Genomic DNA, 21048 nt, shown 5'->3' with positions numbered 1-21048 from the left:
TTTGTTTCTTTTCAATAAGTTTACTTAAGCTGATCAATTGATTAAAAAGAAAGTTGATTTAGATTCACAGAATGTTTCTCAGGAATTGTATAAATAATCTGCATTTTCGCAAGCAAACAGTTTACCTTAAGAAAAACTTCTGAAGCACTAATATTCATATTCATTTCTTAGATGTTCATTTAAATTAAAGTGCAATTATATCTGTTTGTATGAAATTCATCCAAAACCTTTATCGCTATTAAAGAAATCACTTTCTCAAAATTAAACCTAGCCTTTTATGTCACTAGACCGTAACGTGTGTGTGTCACATCACTCTACGTCAGAAGCCATTAAACCAACTTAAATTGAATTGCTTATTGAAAAAAAAAAATGGAACCAAGAAGAAGTAAAAACTAAGTAGAAAGAGAGATGTGCCCAATATGGAAAATACGGTATGCACTTACAAATCAGGTAGTTATTTACCCTCAACATACTATAAATGCCAATAGACATTATTTTCCCGGTGGCGGACATATACATATATCATCTCTATAACTCAAAACATAGGAGCTTATGTATGCCAGTCAGCCAACAAAGCAAAAGAAGTAAAAACCACTCAACATCTCTGTTGATTAGTGTAGCGCGTCCCAGAGTTGACAAAGCTAGTCAGTCCATATAACAGAGCAAGCGATAAAGCCAAGAAGAAATCTCATCTCATGCAGTGTGTTTTGTTTGTGTGTGTGTTGAACGATGGAAGCTATGACAAATATTGTCTCAATTACTTCAGATATTCGCTTTATGCGGTAGGCAGGCAAACCAATAAGCAACCCAGCAGGCAACAGGCAACAGGTAAGTATAGGCATAGTCAGGCAGACACATTTAAAGTTAATAAAGTTTATTTAAAGTTTGTCAATCAATGGTATGCTTAATGCCTATAAGTGAAAATGAAAATGCCAACCAAAGACTGACTGACAGTTGGATAAAGTGGACTTAAATACGCTGTCAGTTGTGTTTTTTGTTTTGTTGAATTTTTATATGAGAAGCAAATTGCTTGTTGAGATCAAATAAAACCTTTTTTGTTCGTTTAAACAACCTTTCCAATGAGGAAGATTTCAAACTGTCCGAAGACGCAACGTGCCGATTATCGACTGATAATCATGGGAAAAAACTTTTTTCTTCCACACCACTGAACTGTAATTGGAACAATTTTTCTATAACCAATTTCGTTAATAATAACTAACAAGTTGTAAAAAAAAATTAATGGCGTTACGATTATTTGTAGGGTAATTCTATACGTCCAGCGGGAATTATTAACACAATTTTCAATCAGCTTTCAAATTAAATAAGAAACAGCCCCAATTTTGTTTAATAAACTTGTGGAAAAATAGTTAAATCATTCAAGCGGCAATGTATTGGGTCTGAAAGTACTTTATAAATGTGCTTAGCACTCATTGACAAATTATCAAAACGCTAACGTGTCAATAACGTCACGTAGTACCGAACAAGCAACAGCAGAGCAGGAGTAACAGCCACTGCAATTGGCCTATACCTATGCTCTAGGCGACAACAACAACAATGACAACAACAATCGACGACGGACGGGTTAAAAATTGTTTTGGCGCGTGCTCTACAAAAGTGCGGTGCTACAATCCATTCTTCTTATGTACCAAGCTCCATAACTTTATGTGCAAAAAATCAATTTGTATTTTAAAGTGTAAGGAAAATTAATGACCAGCAGGACCTGGATTGATAATCAAAAGGAAAAATCGACAAAACGCAATGCCCAAATGGCTACTGTTACACACTACAGTCAGCTTTTGTATTGGTCGAATATTATAGTGTCCATGGCTATAATCGAGTTTTGCACTCAGCTCTTTCGTTTTGTTTTCGTATAGTTTCCAATCGATTTAACGAGATCTTATAACAACGATGTAAGTGAAAATTAACACTATGTGTGTTGAGAATGGCGCAGTTGTCTTTTGTCACATATTCGATCGCAGTAACATGGACTCAATTATTTTTACTTCAAATTTATTGTAATGTCAGTCTTTTTTTTCTTTGTATGTTCTTAGCACACAATGACTAGTGATGAATGCATTTGGTCTAAGGGTTTATTCAGGGTATTCTAAGGTCATTCTTATTAGCAAATAATTCATACTAGATGTTGGGTTGTTTAGAAAGTCATAGCATAAGAACTTTGAACTTTGTTTGGGGATTCATTTTTAACACCTTTGAATTCGCTTTAAGGTCGAAAAATAAAATTTAAAAAATAACACAATAATTTCAAATAATTTTTCTTATTTTTTTATCATATATTTCGTTTTGCATTAAAATTCTAACAAATAGCATGCAATTTGTCAGCAGGTTTTTATTTATTTCCATAATTTAACAAAACCCGAATATTGATAGCTTCACTCATAATTCATTTTGAATTTCAAATTCCAAAGAAGTTCAAAGCTTGCGCTTTGTTTTATTTCTGTTTTTATTTTGTTTTTTTTTTCACTTTTAACAAAAAACAGTGTGTGCATTATTAATCACCTGCTTATTAGCGAAATTATTCAATTTTTGTTTTGCAATCTTTTTCTCATCGTCGTCGTCGTTGTCGTTGTCGCTCGTCTTAAAAACTCTGTTAGGAATGAGGCAAGATCTTTTTGCAAGCTGGAGTTCTGATTAATTGTTTGAAAGAGCAAAAGGGAGATATTGTTATGCATTTTTATATTATCTCTCTTGATGCATCTAACTTATGCTCAATACTAAAAATATTTTAAGTTTCTTGTTTTTCGTTTGATTTTTTATTTGAAAATCATCTTTTTTAAGAACTTAACACTTACTTTATTCTTTGTATAATAATTTCGTTGATTGTATAAAACGAGAGATAAATTAAATATAACTTTAATTTTTGTATCAATTCGCAAATTTTTATTTGAGAAATCAAATTGATACTTAAGACTCAAAACCATTTTAACCATAATCAAACCCTCAACCATTTACTTTATTATTTTTTAAACGATAGAAAGAATAAGACAAATATCTACTGAAGGTAACTGCATCCGGCATCCATATTCATTATAACCTCTTTGCAACTGTATTAACTTAAGCATTTGATAGCTTCATAGTAGATAAAATATGTCACTTATACCAACCATAGATATCAGTAAATGTGGCATTTCTATTCGAATTCTTTTAACATATTATTCCTATCACCTTGTTTTTACAATTTGTTTGAATCTTATGTGACAAATCAACACTGGGTGGTCTCTTCTGGAAACCAAGACGCACCATATCAAATCAAGCACAACTTGTTTCTTCTTTAATATAAGTCTTACTATAAGTCTATGATTTCACCCGCAATAAAGTGATGCTTAACTCCAGAGTGCACCGCATGATGATGAACTTAATAAAATCAAAGAACTAATTGTGTGATTCAGTGTTACGCTTTATTTGGCAGGTTCATATAATTCGAACGTAAAATATCTGACGCAAATCGTATTAAGTTTTTTTCTTTCTTGTCATACAAAAATATTAACACGATATGATTCTGGTTTGGCCATAAATTACTGATTATTCGGTGCAGGTGTTATTTTTATAGTTTTTGTTGAGATAAATACTGGATTTAAGATTTTTCTAAAGAGGAAATTCAAATATTATGTGGAGATTAGTTTTGAATTTTGTGATATTTAAATGATTTTAAATTGTTGAGAAAATTTATTAAACTTCAGTCTGGAAAGCAGTTTAGCTCTAAATTATATGTAATGCTAAGAGTTGTTGATTTAATGTTATTTACTTAGTTATACAAAAGTAATTTTTCAGATTTAAGAAAATGAGGATATTCTTCTAACTTCTGCTAAATTTGTTTAATATTTGTGTTTCAAAAATAAAATCTGAAGAAATATTTCCATGATACTAAGAGTATCAATAAAATGTTTAGTTTGAATATAAACAATAACAATTTATAAAATTTTATTCATGTTTCTAGATAATAAAAATGTGTTTCTTCTGAAATTATTGCATTAATGTAGAATTTACATTCAGAAAAGTAAAATTAACATCTTCAAACATCTGGCTCAGAGACAAAACGATAAATTGAAAAGTTTATCATCTCGTTTACTTGCCTCTGACATTTTAAATCCTACCTTTTAAGAGAAAGTAGAACAAACAAACAATAGTTTTCTTTGAACACGGTTATGTAGTTTTTCTTAACATTTGCAAGAATCAAGATCACGTGTTTTTACATTATAATAGAATACATTTTAATCAATCAACATTTAAACAAATAAACGAATGTAAAAATACCAATAGACCACAAAACTTCAAGCTCTTCCTAGTATTAGCAGCATTCATCTTAAATATTTCTGACATCGAGATTGTTTGCAAATTGTTGCACGATAGAAAAGAAAATATTAACGAGAATGTGAAAACCTAAGATACAATCAAAATTTTACACGCATGCACGCGTACGCCTGTGGGACAATGATGAATGGATTACTGCAATTTCTGACATTGGGAAACTCTACCAGTATATATTTATTTCGCCGCCTATAGAACATCTCATGTCTCAAAGCCGTGTAGTCGTTTTCACCACAAACCAAATGCACTGAAACATAAAGTCGAATCCACTTATAGGATTAGTTATATGGGCACCACAAAGTCCTGAGATGTCCCTAGCTTATAACAGTTTTAAAGCTATAACTATATAAAGCCGCATAGATGTTTTTACCAATGCTTGGACAAAGCGCAACGTGACATCTCACTGTGTGTGACACCATCACTCATAAAGTTGACTTTTAAACTTTTTTATTTCTTTTAAATTGTAGAAGATGTTCTTCTATATTGTACGAGTATGAATATGTAGAGCAAGTACTTATTTAAGTAATTTATCATTATTTATTACAGAAATAATTTCTTGATATGTTTAAGACCAAGAAATATCATCAGTCATATTTGATAAAGAAGCAACACACAGCACACTACCTTTCAGGGTGTTAATGATTTATTTTGTAAAAATTGAAGTTCCTGATATTTTGCAAGTAATTCATCTTCCTAAATTTAAGTTTGAAAAGATAGTTTTTGAAAATTTGTATTTTGACAATTATTGCAACATAGTTTTTTTATTAAAAATATTTACACTGAAAAATGCTTATGAACATATTGTTGGTGTACTGATGCTATGCTTCAACTTGACATCTATTGTGTTCTTTCTCTGGCTGGATGATAACATATTTTGAGAAACATAAGTATTTGGGGAGCATTTTTTCCTTTATTCTATTTATTACTGTTCCAAACATCAATGTCTTTTGTAGCTTATGTTAACGTGGTGGCAGAAAACTAATATAAGGGTCCTATTTTAAGATTTTTCAAGGTGAGAATAGGACAGAGAAGATTACATGCTTTAAATAAAGAGCTTCGATTTGAAAGCCCACACAGATATTTCAACAGATGGAAAACCAAACATTTTTCTTGTTCATATAAAAATGAATGTAAAATTCAAATCACATCATCAATTTATTTATTATTATTATTCGTTAAATACTGACGTTAACAATTCTAATAAATGTAATGCACACCTAAAATCTAAAACTTAAACTAGGCTGTTGAAAAACATTAATTTGCATTTTATACTTATTGTTCTATTAACATTTGGTGAATTAATACAAGATTGATTGATAGCTTGAACTGCTAAAATTATAATCAATAGTTTCTGGACTCTTATACTTGAACCACTAAAACTACAGTTTAAACTACCAAGAACTGGTGGTGGTGATGAAATTTGTCCTTTTATTATTCCAACAATAAAACCAAATTGCAAGTACATACTACGATTTATCAAAAAGATCTCAGTGAGTAAAGCGGTAATATATGAATATCATGAAACCACGGAAGTGATCGTATACAGAAACCAACGAATATTTTCTGAATGGCTTTGAGTCTTTTGACGCTTAATGGAACCCAGAACTCTATTAGCATTTTTAATCATGAACTTAATATGTGCATTAAATTTTAGTTTAGAGTCTAAGACAGCACCCAAGTCAGATAATACATTCAAACATGTAATTTAAAATAATTAGAGCTTTTTTGCGTTAAAACTCATTTACATTTGTCAACATTTAAAACCAGACGATTATTATTGCACCATTCCCTTAATAATAAAAAAGTCTTATTGCAGTAGAAGCATATATAAGGACATACGCATTTTTAATCATTTTTCAATAAAACAAATAGAATAGGACCAAGATGCCTACCTTGGAGGACACCAGAATTCACAACAAATGAACTTGAACACTCATTACTAAATTAAACACTATAACTTCTAACTTTTAAATATAAGTACATCCAGTTTATGAAATGTACGTTAAGACCTTGCTCTAGTAGTTTAAAAAGTAATTTTTTTTACTCAATTTATCAAACGCCTTGCTGAAATTAGTAAAGATAAGATCTTCTTTTTGACGTTTTTTTAAAAAAGGGAAATAGATTAGTAACTGTTGAACTCTCTTTAACAAAACTATGCTGGTTATCACAGATAATTGAATACACTGAAAAGAAAGGACGCAGCATAAGAAAGATAGTAGTTCATTATTTCATTTTTAGGACCTTTTTTTTATGCTGGTATTATAAAAGAGCTTTTACAAATAAAAGAAAACAGCGAGTTATTTAAAGACGTGTTAAAAAAACAAAATACAAAACGGATGTGCTAAGTAGGAAGCACACTTCTTTAAAATGGAGTTGGTACACCTTCGGGGCCAGGGCTAAAACATTCGTTAATCTGTAGAATACTATTAAAGGCAGTGTATTCACTTATACGAAAGTTGGTAAACACGGTCAGGCAAAAAGATCTCCCATATTTTAAAAGGCAATGACAAATAAACAAATAATTTAACAGACAAAATGTATTGAATTTTAACATTTACGAATCCTTTCCCGGAAGTTTTGTTCGCTTCCAAAATGTTGTGTTGACTTGATCCTTTAAATGTCCCCAAAGAAAAAAATCACAAGGTGATAAATCGGGGGACCTTGGTGGCCAGGTAATGAAAGAAGATGCCCTGGAAACATCTCTCTCCAAATGGTTAGTGAACGCCGTGAAGTGCGTGCTGTGGCTCCAACTTGTTGGAACCGGACAACCAAACTCACACTATCGATAAATTAGAACAATACTAACAATGCTTTATATTTTAAATCATTCCATCAGCTAAAAATATTGTGAAAAGGCCCGAGAAGATAGAATATACAACAATATTGAACATCAATCAAAAAATTGTTGTTTAGGGCATTGATGAATGGAACGTTAGTATAGTGTTTGCCCATTTCTGAATAAAGGAGACAGGCATCAGTCTACTTAACATCGCTTACAAAATCTTCTTTACCGTAATATGTGAACATCGAAAACCCATCGTCAATAACCTGATAGGTTCTTATCAGTGATGTCTTACACCAGGAAAGTCCACAGTGGTTCGAATATTCACATTAACCTCAAATCGACACCCACCATTTTGACATCGATTTCAAATGCTGCATAAGACAGTATCTGCAGTGACGAGCTGCATAGCACCATGCCAAAATCGTCTGTTTGTGCAGGTTGGAAACAACAAAACAGAACCTTTTGATGTCAAAATAGATTTTAGACAAGGTGTTGCGCTGTCATGCGATTATTTTAACATTGTACTTAAAAGAATAGTGCAGAACTCCCACGTCGACACTAAAGGCACTATCTATCAAAATTCTGTCCAATTATTAGCATATTCTGAAATTCACAAAATTGGAAGAACTCAGCGTGATATCAATTGGGCTTTTATGAGTATTGAAGGAGAGGCGAAAAAATGGGTTTAACGGTTAATGAAGGCAAAACAAAGTACATACTGTCGTCAAGAAAGGACCTACATCACTTGGTTACAACCTTACCATCAACGGACGTAACTTTGAGGTAGTCAAGGACTTCGTCTACCTAGGCTCCGCTGTAAACGCAGAAACCAACACCAGCCCTGAGATAAAACTTAGAAAAACTTTTACTAACCGCGGTTCTTTAGAATAAGAAAGTAATTGAGTATAGCAAAGCCCTACCTAGAGGGACCAAAGTGTCGCTATATAAGAATCTCACTATCCCTGTCCTGCAATACGATGCAGAAGCATGGACTATGACAAAAGCGGATGTAAGCACCAACTTGGAGCACGAAACTGGAAATATCTAGCTATGGAGAAGTGTGTTGGGTGAGGCCCTAGTTCACACAGGACTATAGCGCCACCTTAAGTAAGTAAGTAAGTTCAAGGCATTGATAAAAAGGAGCAACGACACTCTGTATGTGAAAAAAGGAGATCGAATCTGAAAAGTCGGTTAAAAGACAAATCGTTTGAATAAAATTTCCAGACTAAGAAAATATAAGCTACTACTTGTAGATTACAGCTTGCTTATTTTATTGTTCTTTTTAACTGTTTTAGACTAATAGATTTTTGACTGATTTTAATATGGCACAGAAGTTTTGTAGATGAAAAAAATTGACAATATTTATTTATTAGAAAAAAACGTTTGTCATAAAAGAAAAATGGGCGTGGGAATTGATATGTTCTAAATATGACAACTTATTCAAAATTTCAACAAATTTTGACCCTAGTTATGTCAAGTATTTATTATGCTTTCATGAAAAATAGATTTTCTTGCCAAAAATATACAAAAACCACCTTCAATCATTTTTACTAAACAAGTTATAAATATACCTTAGAAGCTTTTTTTTTCTTCTTTTAAAACAATTGTTCTCTCCGTAACAAAGTGTGTGCTTAAGGTTTTGATTTTATTTCCAATAATTGCTTACTAATGCTATTTTCTATATAAATCTTCTCAATGTGAAACCAAAAACTACATCACACAAATAAGAGCTGAGGAATGAACCTGTTCTATGGCGTATTGAAAGAAAATACCAATAAGTCCTTTCCACTAGCACCGGTAGCCCCGCAGCCGCTGCATATAGTGTATCTCTAGACCAACTTCTTCCCGCACATAGGTAATGTTAACATCTATCTTTACAAATGATAATTATGACATATGAACAAGACAAGGAAAACCCCGCATGTAGAAGAAAAAGTCACTTCCAAATGCACGACAGCACGTTCGTTACGCGCGTTACCGACAGGTAAGAGTGTCACTTGATATTTTTAATTTCTTTTTTAATGTTTTTTGTTATTTTAGGTTGACTGCATCTTAACCAAAAAGAAATAAAAACGAGGACATTTATGCGAAGAAAAAATGTTGCTACACTCTAGCAACACCACCATTCTCCGAGTATGGATAAATTAAGCTTTCAACAAGTTCAAGCCTTGTCCTAACAAAAATTGGTTCAACATCGGCACCAGCACTGTGATGCAGTTTATAAAAATATTGTTGAAAGAACGCAAACAGTTTAAAGTACCTCGTTCCGTCGTCATCGTCCCTTCCTTTCGGAATTGAAAACATCAGCCCCTCTTCTCCTCCTCTGTGTGTATAAACAATCCTGTTTGGCAATTCCATTTAATAATCATAATAATTTAGCGAAATAATTCTACAATCATAAATCATGGGGGCATGTCCGATTAATTAAAGTTTGTTACGAATGACTCTTGCGCTGCTGTTGCTGTACTGTTACTGCTGCTGCTGGCTGCTCTCTTGTAATTCTGTTGCCGCAAAAACATACAGACAGATAGATACAACATGGAAGTTTTGATATCTCTCCAGCATGATCGGTCTTTTCACCGTTTTCCGTTTCATATCGTGTGGCATAAGGAAAGATTCGCCATCCCGCATAGGTTAGGTATAGACCGTTGCTAAAAGCAAAGCAGGAGAATCATTATAACTTCGGAATCATGGAGCAGCGCAAATCCAAGTGAATTGAAAATGAATTGAATAGTTAAGTCGCAGTTAAGTGATGTTGTTATGAAATCTATGGAAAATTAGACTTCTAGTTGCACAATATGATTACATTATCTTCCTCATTTTGGACTCACTTTGGAGTTGGGTTTTTTTAAGGAACTGATTGTGGGAAAGGGTTGAAGTTGAGTCAATAATTGCTTTTTGACACTAGTAATACACATATCGTATTAAGAAAAGTTATTTATGACTTAAATTATATAAGCCTTGTGAAATTTTCAATATGTCAAGGATGTATGGTAATCGAAATAAAAAAAAACTTTTACAGTCAATTAATTAAATAAAATACAAGTTTAAAAAAAAATACAAAAACAATAAAATTAAGGATATACTCGTGTTAAATTAGTAAACTAGAGAACAGAAATGATATTTAATAAAAAATCATAAAATTCATAGGCGTTGACAATTTCAAAAGCAGAATTTCTCATAAGACCTTATATTTTCATAAGCTCACATTTGATTCTTTTAAAGACATTAAAAAGCCTTATTTAACGATCTTTTTGGAATATATTGATGAATTGTTAACAGTTTTTAGTAGTTTAAATTTTTATATCAATAAAATAGAAGTTAGCAGTGGAAGCATATAGCTTTATAAAAAAGAACATGCAGTTTCCATCCAAATTATGGAACAAAATTTAACGGGTTTTTGAACTTTTCTAACTTCTGATAAAATCGATCCAGAAACTTCAAATAGTAATTTATTTCTGACATACAGAAATATCACAAACACAACTAACCGACTATCACAATTATGAAACACTTCAAAAAATCTTTAAATTCCGCTTAAAGGTGCTTAACATACTCTGATACTAAGAATGTAGCTAGTAAGGCAATCAAATTCTTTTACAAGGTCTGACTTTACATCAATTACATTCAGCCCAATGGTAGATGTGTAAATTTTATATACATAAAAACGAGGCACATGATTTGTGCACTCCTAAAGTGTGTTTTACTACCACTTTTTAAGTATTTGATATCGTTTGTAAGCCATAATTTTGAGTCTTAAGACGTGTATTCTAAGACAAAATTTTAAACTCTGTGATATCACTTTTATGAACAATGTTACATAAGTTCATTGAACAGGTTTTTTTAAAAGCTCTTGCAAATTAATAAACATAAGCTGCTTTTATTATTTTTGTTACTTTAAGTTATCACAAAAACCAAAACAATTTTTGCTATAAAAAAATAACTAAGCTCATGAAAACAAATAAATTCCCATAATCCTTTTAAAAGCCAAATTTTTTAGAGTGTAGGTAATAATATTTTCGGTAAATAATAAAAAGGAATATAAAAAAATGTTCCCAATTTTTATCTCGTCCATTAAAGCACATTTATTTATTACCAACTGATTTAATGTCAGTACAAGTTTCTTAATTAAAAAGTTCACTTATTATCCAAAACAACAACACCACCATCAGCACCACTGCAACGGCAATTAACAAAGTGCAATTGATTAAGTCCGTCCACCCATTAACACATGTTAAACGTTCACCAGGTCTGGAAAACACAGCCATCGTACGCGCTCCATAGTTTGCACATGAAACACTACATAGAGCTCGATGTAGTTACCTCTATATTATTATTTTTTCTAAACCTTATCTCAAACAAAACTACGAATCGTTCGGAATTTATCTCAAAACAATAACTCATTGCAACATACTCAGAGACAAAACGCGTAAAACTCTATTAGCCTAAGTAATTTTAAATCGAATTTTCCAATTCCGCTAGGAGCTGAAGCCGAATGTAATGCTGAGCTGAATCATACATTTCAATCATGATATTATTGGGTCTTGGTCTTAGTGTCTGAGTTGCAGCAGACTTTGACTATATACTGCTGCTGCTGCCGCTTACATGGACCATAAGCTGAAGGAGTCTGAGTCGGAGTCAGAGCCCACATTCTTTCAAACAGAAAAATTAACATAATTTTTCGCACGTCCAAAGTAACACACCGCACACCGAAGTGTGGACGTGCTGCGGTAGATCTTAAAACCAAATGTTAGGCCATGCAGATAGTTTTGGATGGATGTAGTCGCATATTCTTTTTGTTTTTGTTACTGTTGCCATTTACCAACAATAACGACAGCCAGGCGACGACTACTACAACGATACCGAAGTCTTACTCGAAGTCGAAACATGCAAGCTGCCCCCATTAAGATAACAGCAATATATCTGACGCTGAATGGCGGACAGATTCGGATGTAAGGAATTATCATTGGCACAGTGTGATACCGAGCTTTCATAATTATTAATTTTTAAATTAATTTATTTATATAGTTAATAGTAAATCAGTAGGTGTCAAACTGACACTTTAGCAAACGAGCAAAAGTAGAAATCGTTTTACGCATGTGTCAAAATAAACGCATTTACCTGTGTGAATTCTTTGATGGGCTTTCAGGTGTGAGCTTTTGGTATAGACTTTTGTACAACCTGAAAAGATAGAAAAGGTTAAACAGTTATTAAAAGAGGTGTCACAGTGCAAGTTTAAAAATAACTTTAAAATGAAAACATCTGGTTGCTGTCAATTGTCAAATAAATAAGATATAATTAGAAATTTTATGGAGACTTAACTTAAACCAAAACATGTTTCGAAGTAATTTGAATATACACGACAATCTTACATAAAATGTCAGACACATATATTTGACCATTTCGAAAAGAACCTGCATAGAAAAATACCTAGCACTTGTTGCGAACACGGAAATCTATTCACACGCAAAAATCCGCACATCAGACTGAACAACGTCAATAAAATCAACAACATACTCTACTCGTAGAGGTACATCCAACTCGCGGAAGACTTGGCCCAGCTCCATAGAATCTTCTGTTCATTTCAGCTCAAACACCATATAACGCTATTAGACCTAGAAATTGCCTTATGCTGCTGATGTTGCTGCTGCGTCTTGTTTGGCAATATTGTGAAGCAGCTCTGTCTCCCCCGAACGAAATTTGTAACATTGCACGCCATCACCGCACCACACCGTTCTAAGCAGTTTGGCTGTCCTCCTCAGAGGCGATTCCTCGAATTCTACTGGTCAACCGAATCGCACACCGACCGTACCTACAACTAGCTTTATATGTGTCTTTGTGTCCCATTCATTTAGTGCGGTATTCTATTCAACTTGACGGAATTGTGCAACACCGTAAACAATGTCACGTAGAACGAGGCATGCTGACGTTTTTTCCATGTCTTCTGTCTGTCGACGGTATACCTAGTTGTACTATCTACAATATATTCCTTGCGACCGACCGAGACGCGGCTCCTTCAGATTACCTAGCTTCTACCTCTATATTCGCTATACCGATGCCCAAGGCGTCACCAAAGGTCACTGGTGTTTCATTTTAGTACTCTTACACCTGTTTTCTACAATTTTTTGTGAAAGTAGAAATATGTTCTGCTGTGTGGTGGAAATGAATAGAACAATAATGTTGGCATTCGGTTTTCAAGTTTTAACCTCAACTCTTTTGTTTTACATTGTTTTGTGTAACAAACGAAAAATTTGACTTTGAATGGGCAAAGTTTTTAACTTATTTGCCACCATTTTGTACGTGACTGATTTGAATTCGGTCAACGGAGCATTTTTTTGAGATCAATGTAAATAACAGCTACTCAAGAGAAAAAAATTTTAGGTAGGTATAATCTCGAAGTGTTCTTCATTGTTTTTTTTTGTTTCGCTTAAAGTTGCTTAGGTTGCGTTAGTTGCGCGGGAGCTTATAGCCCAATAGGTTTTTTTTAAGTTATTTATTCTGTCATTCTATACTAATTATGGAAAATTTCCACGCTTGTAACAGGGACTCTAGAACAAATCAATTCATCTTTCAATCGATTGCGTGCTAAAGCGTTTTACGGTATTATTTAATTTTTTTATTTTCTCTAATTCACATTAAATTTATTTGATGATGCCAGACACGTACGTGTTATTTTACTCACGTCCTCAACTCAAGTACGTATTTATCCGCGAAGAGTGCGCTGGTATATTGATTGTTACCTAGATTATATGTTAGTCTTCGTATATAGCGAGAGATGTATCTCTCCACTTAAGTAGTTATATCTCTTTATTTGAATATGGATTGGATATGAATATGTTTGTGCTGTTTGTATAAAATGCGTATAGATTTTTTTGGGAATAATTTTTCTAACGGTACAAGTTCAATTACCAAATATATTGAACAAGTATAGAAATGGGTGTTAATTTCAATGGATGAGATAATTGAATGTAGTGATGTGACACATACTCATGATAACACAAAATAAAAAGTATGAAGTGAGAATATATTTAAATGTGTTAATGTATTCTGTTTTCGAGTTGCTATGTAATAATTTGGGTTTTGAATTTTTAAAAAAATTAGCATAATCGTTTTTTAGACCTTATAGACCTAACACTTAATGAGGATATATTATAAAGTATCAAAATGTGAAAATTTAACAGAAATTATTGTTTTATTTTTAATAAATATTGGCACTTATAATATTACGTCTATTATATTGCTCGTGATTTATGAATATTTAATCGATGAATATTGAATATCAATTGACTTCAATCACTTTGATTTTTTGTTTGGTTTAATATTCTATAAAACGAAACAAATGTATGATATTTTAAATTACTTATTTATTGGCACACGAATGGGATTAAAGTTTCGAATGAAAAAAAAATGTATGACTAAGCTTAGATGAGTCTTAAAAGAATGGCTTAATTTAAGCTTGCATTGAAATTAAATTCATTTAAATTAAAGCGTTTGAATAAATACGATATTGATATAAATAAGAGCGATTAGTTAATTTTTTAAGATATAGCTTAGGAACGATACTTTTTAAATCGAAGTTGGTTGAGAAATTTATAAGAAAGTTCATTTTACGAAATTCGGGTGTGAAGTATTTTTTTTTGCTGTACGTAATAATTCAACTTGTTCGAGTTTGTGAACTTTAATTTATAACAATAACCCATTGTCTAGATAATAACTTGTTGCTTTAACATTCTCAAATATACTTCTAAATTTTGTTTTTGATTTCTTAGGCTAAAATTTTTCTCCAACTTATTATTGTATCAATTGTCATAAGATTTTGATCTCGTATCTTCACAATGATAATTTTGAAGACATTTTAAGGAAATGGATAAATGAATATGATTAATTGGAACAAAATAGTTCTAGACATTTTGCAGTAGGAGAAGAGACGTTACGTTTTACGTCAACAAGCTCATGTAAAACTTATCATTCTGTTTTCTAATTTGTGAAAATGTCAAGTGTCAATGATTTTGAGCAACCTCTCTTGGTTCAATGTTTTTATAAGATTTAAGAAAAAATGTACATTGGCTCTGAAGATTTCTATTTTAGTTTAAGAATTACCGACAAGGTGTTTGTTTTTACCTAAACTTCACAACATTAATAGACACTCAATACCACTTTTTATCATGCATGTTTTTCTCAGGCCCATATCTTCTGGACTTCATTTGTTGTTCAAAAACTTTAAATTTATTTTAAATAATTGATAGTTAATGCGTAGGAATGTCAAGCCGGAGGTTTTGGGGTCAATCCCTGCCTGTGCCACCTAAAGGTAATTTTCTTCATGGATACTGCTTCTTGAGAGGAATTGACAAACCTTCAAAAGTAATTCTTGTAATGAAAATTGTTTTTTTTTTCAAATTAGCCTCTCAGATTCGGCATATTAACTGCAAGGTCCCCTCCATTCCTGACATGACTCGCACACATTAATGTTTGAGAGTTGTAGCCACCGACTTCTTCTCTCTGTTGCATCACTTTATTTATTTTTTTCGCATTTTAAATGCAAAACAAAGTTTAATAACTAATAAACTTTCAGTATCTTCTAGTCTCTTGAAGAAAAAAAAGTGCCCTTAACATTCGTATTCAATGCCATGAAACACGAAGCTTTACGTGACCTCCATAGCTTAAATTTGTAGCATTTTTTGCGATACAAAAATCCCGATCACATTCCTTCCATTAAAAAATTCAACCGTAATAAAAGTATATTCAGGAATAATCATTAGTTTAGTCTTAAGCCTAACTTCAGTCGTATAGGTATTTGTTCTTCAGCGGTACTGGGCGAATGCATAATAAATTAACCTTTTTTTTTATTTCCCTGTCATTGCAGCATCCTGAAACTTAAAACCAACACCTTCTATCAAAATGTCTCATCCTTTCCTTATGGCCAAACTGAGGCATTGGTGGAAAATTGGTCCGAAGACCCTTGAGTGCGCACTCACTAAAAAAATCCACAAGGATCTGTTTAAAAACTTTGAAAAGCCCTAAACAAACTTTTGTTCTTTTAACTTTAATGGAAGAATCACAATGTAACCGTAAATAGATTTCTGAGATCATTTTATATATTGAAGAATATATTTATAATAGCTTGGAAACTGTAATTTAATGTCAATAACAGGAAATGCAAAACGTGAGTCTCATTAAATAAGTTTGCTATAATAACTTTAAAAGTTTATCATTTGTAGACAATATTTATCGAAGACTAATTAGAAACTTTCTACCCTAATAAATCGTTAATATTTGTTTTTACATAAATTGATCCTGTACTTGAATAAATTAAAGACTTCATTAGAACAAGCAGCGTACATACTTGATCTGGCTCATCCATTTCTATTTTTAAAACCAGACGATACAGATTCCGTAAATATTCGTTAGAACATTTTTATTTTTTTCAATTTATACAACAAAGTCTCCCCCACGTATCGTGAACTCATTAAAAATCCCCAAAGACCCCATCAGACATTCACTCGCTACACCACAAAGAGGGACTCTCCGAAACCAATCACACAGTATGTTTACGGAAACTTCATTTCGCTGCAGTGACAGTGCCGCAAATTCTTGGAAATTATCGACAATCAACACCGGCTATCATGACAGTCCCGAGACTGGCCGAAACAGATAAGCACAGTCACATGAATCTATGCGAATACGAATTCAAATATACGAATGCAACTCTGCTCTGGCAGCAGTGAATACGACTTTGGAGAAGTGCCAACTACTCTACAACTTCTATAACTACGAGCTATACGAGCATATAAAAGCGATCCCCTCTGGCGTTTGGCTGGAATGCCTTCATGGCGCATTGATTAAATGCCACTTTACTCCACATTAGCAATCAGTACGTTTGTGCTTAACACTGATCAGCTCAACTAGCTGGCTAGCGCATTTTGAAGAGGGGGAGACTAGCCATCAGAAGCCTGCAGTTGCAGTATCTAGCTATTGGACGACAAGTGGCAAACTAGCAACGCGATATTCCCAACATGCCCTAAGTGTCAACTCTAATACAGATTTATGTCTAATGCGTTACGAATTTTTGATCAGGACAATTATTCAATTCAGTCGAATGCACAGTTGTTGGTGCGCTGCACTTACATATGCGCATTTGATGCAGGTACGTTTTCATATTTTCAATTCCAGAGCTTCTACGCATGCGTAGTCTGTTTACAGTGTATAAATTTTACCATAGGTCGTCTAATCGATCGATCGATGGTTGGATGGATGGATGGATAGATGGATGGATGGAGGAGATCGATTCATTAAAAGAAATTCCAAAATTCCAAGTGGTAGACGTTGCAGCTTTACAGCTGGAATTGCAACTTTTCGCGGTGCTAATTAGATAGTTGGACGTTTTCTTCTGCCAAATCAATACCAATACAAAGCTGTGACTTTGCCTCATTAGCTGCAGACAAGATAATTATTTCTGTATATTTTCGCGATAGCTTAAGTTTGAGGAATTGAATTCAATTGAATTGAGGGAACTTTAATAAAATCCGAGGTCTTGTCTGACCGCATGTCTGGCGGTGCACTTTGTTATGGGTGAATTTTTGTTGTCAAACGAATTCGATTGATACCAAAATAAATTGAAAAGAAATAAAAACTCGTAGTTCACTGATAGTTGCTGTTTGCTGGATTTAAGAGATAATTGATGATGAATTTTGAGCGTGGAAAATTTCAATCGAATGTGTGGCAACTGATGAATTGTAAATCAAAGTTATGAAATATTTATATTTATTTTTTATTTGGTTTTCTTATTGATATTCTGTGTATTTGCTCAAGGAATTTGTTGTCATTACTTCACCTGTTGTGGCTAATTAATTTGACATTCTTGTTCAGATTGTTGAGTTGTTTTAATTTATTGCATCACTGTATAATTTTGATAACGATCATCATCTTCACCTTTTAAGGTAAATGAGAAAATTCGCTTAGCCGAGTACTGATTGGTATTTTAATCAACTCTGCTATGCTCCGTGAGATTTTCCTTTTTTTCAAAGTTAAATTTATGGGACAATGTTTGTTTTCATTTATATTGCTGCGAGCTTGTTAATCATACAAAATTAAATGCACTGCTGACTGAAACTCAAATGTTTTTTGCTAACTGATTTCAGATAAATATTTTAGTATCATCAATAATTAAATACTATTAGAACTAATAGAACAATTTTTGGAATTTTGACAATTTTCATTTTTGTTTGAATAACACATTTTAAAAGATGTAAATTGCGATTTAGTGAGTGAGAGGTGATTTTGTCAAAATAATTTAAAATTTGGTGTCTTTATGCATATCATATACATGAACACTTAAATTGAGAAAGAAACTGTGTACGGACGATCGACTACGACAGTGACCACTGCGGACATGCTGCCACAATACGGCTTCCAAGCGAGCTTGTGGAGTTGGAGGAGTACGCGCCGGTGCACTCTTACAATTAAAGTAAGACTCACCAGGCCGCGCTTCACGGTTTAACGAGAGAACTTCGGTCTAGAAACATATCCCCACCAATTGACAGGAATTTGACAAATACCGAGATTGACAGATATTTACAACAAATGGACGAGGCAATCCAACGAACCATGAAAGAACTATACAGAAATATAAGGAACGAGATACTACGAACTGGTACCGTAACGCGACTACAAATGCTTAAACGCTTATACCGGATGTTTATTGACCCAAACAATCTGAAGAAAAGGACATTGAAGTCGTCGATAAAAAACTTAAGCAAATTGAACAAAGAAAACTATCGATAAAACATTAATTTGTACTGGCACAAGAAAATTCGGGCCGTTAATTCTAGTGACCCGAGTATGTTTCAGCAAATTAATAAGATCTTTAGGAGGAATGATCAGACCGACCTTCCGTGTCTTAAGTTTCAGATTACAACAAAGAACAGAAACATACTTCTGACAGCAGGAATAGATCCAGGAAACGCCCCCATCTTGGACGATGACTTCTTTGTTGTCGAAAATCAGCAGGAGAAAGCAGAGATGTTGGGAGCTGCTTTCCAGCAAGTGTACAAGGTGATTAGCATTCGCCCTAATTACGACCTAGAGAATAGAGCTCTGCAGAAGTAGAGTAAGGTATTCGAGAAGGTTATAAATAGAGCTCTGTCCAAGTGGGCTGAGAACAACAAAATAATTCCGGATAATCAGTTCTGCCTTAGGGCGAGACATGCTCCGTTCAAGCTTGTTTCTGATATCCAGTGCAACAAATCTAAAAGGCAATGTACGGGTGCTTCTCTGGTTGACTTGGAGAAGGCCTTAGACACCGTATGGTAAGAGGTCCTGCATCTAAAGTTAGCCAGACTTGGCATAAGTAAACCACTGTAGTATATGCTTTATGACATGCTTAGTGGTAGACGGTTTATTGTCAAAATTGGCAATGTAACATCTACCGAAAACTTTGATATTTAAATTTTTCTTGAACAGGGAGCGGTTAACTCGCCGATTAGCAACTAGACCAGTGATCTGATAGCAAATCTGACTCAGTTAATAGCGTACGCCAACGGCCTGATTGCGTACAGCACGGTCCCAAAAATTCAGGTTATCAAGACACTTTTGCGGGTGTCTTCAACAAGATTAAGCAATAGTGCAATGACTGTAAGTTGAAATCAACTTTCAGAAATGCGAAACTATTCTGTTCAGGACTCCTCTGTATGGAGTGACAAAGGATACGAGAAAGAACTTTAAAAATCTAGTGATTGTTGGGCCAAATTGACAGCCTTTGGCGAATAAAAGTGTAGTAAGGTACCTTGGCGTCTGGTTGGTTCAGAAGTTATATATCGACAGAGTGCATCTCTGACCAGAGTTAGGAGAGCCTTTGCCCTCACAAAACGGTTGTTTTTTATCAGCCGTGTTGACAGCAGGGTGAATGTGATTTGCTACATAGCCCTTATCCCCATCTCAAATGGAAAAGATTCGGGTGCTTGAGAGACAATGGACTACACAGAACACCAGAGTCAAAGAACAAAAATTACTATTCCAACCAGGTTCTATACAACAGAGCCAACATAAACAGAACAGATAATTTCTTGCTGAAGCTTGGTAGGGGTCATATTGCGAGAGCGATTTCGTCGACTTACAGCTTAATTTTTGGGGCTTACTACTCCAAAAATTAGTACTATGAAAATGCACGTCTAAGTGTCAACATTCCGCCAGAAGCTTTTCGCTATTTATACAATCGAGGGCTGATACAGGATAGGGAGGCGGCTCCGCTAATCTACCAAGTCAGCCGTATACTTTAGATAGGCGACTTCTTTACAGTCCAAGTTTTTTTCTAATTTTTATTGGTTTTAGATTAAGTTATTGTTATTTAGTGTTAAAATTGTTCTTAGTCCAAAAGGCATTATTTTTAAAACTGGGCAACAAATTTGTTAGCCTTTGAACTATTGCTCCTACACCAACATAAAGTTTCATACAAAAATACAACTGAATTGAACATTTTTTTTGTGGAAATTAAACTGACTTCAAAAACACCTATTGATTATTTTTTTTAAACGTACTTAAAGTTGGTAAAAATCGACTATCGACAAAAACATTTTTTCAAAACCCTAAAATATTGTTTTCAAAGTAATTGTATCCTGTAAAATATATAATATTCAGTAAAATGTTGATAAAAATCGAATTGGTGTTTTTTTTAAATTAAAACCAAAAAAAGCAATACTAAAACGTCATAAAAATTTACTTTCTACTTAAATAGCTTTTCAAAAATTAAAAATATTATCTTCAAACTAATTTTTTCTCATAGAAAATATTGTTTTCGATATTCAATAATTTTTTTATAAGAATCCAACAGTCCATTTTTTCATCAAAAAATAAAATCTACAAAAAATAATACGCAAATTTGGTTCGGTTCTCGAATCTTTAAAATTAATTTCATTCATCCAATTTGTATTTGTTTATATAAG

At 33.3% G+C, this 21048-nt stretch overlaps 1 protein-coding gene across 1 annotated transcript in view; it reads right to left on the bottom strand.

Annotated features, from left to right (window-relative positions):
- LOC129946913 (dendritic arbor reduction protein 1-like) overlaps positions 1-21048 on the bottom strand; it is a 225850-nt gene that overhangs the window by 32586 nt on the left and 172216 nt on the right. The window contains exon 5 of the mRNA XM_056057293.1: positions 12233-12292. Within this exon, the coding sequence (XP_055913268.1) occupies positions 12233-12292 (60 nt within the window). The remainder of the gene's footprint in view (positions 1-12232; positions 12293-21048) is intronic.

Source organism: Eupeodes corollae, chromosome 2 (genome assembly GCF_945859685.1).
Source record: "Eupeodes corollae chromosome 2, idEupCoro1.1, whole genome shotgun sequence".
Lineage (NCBI taxonomy): Eukaryota > Metazoa > Arthropoda > Insecta > Diptera > Syrphidae > Eupeodes > Eupeodes corollae.
The sequence above is the reverse complement of the archived record's forward strand: the minus strand, read 5'-3'. Positions and strand labels throughout refer to the sequence as shown.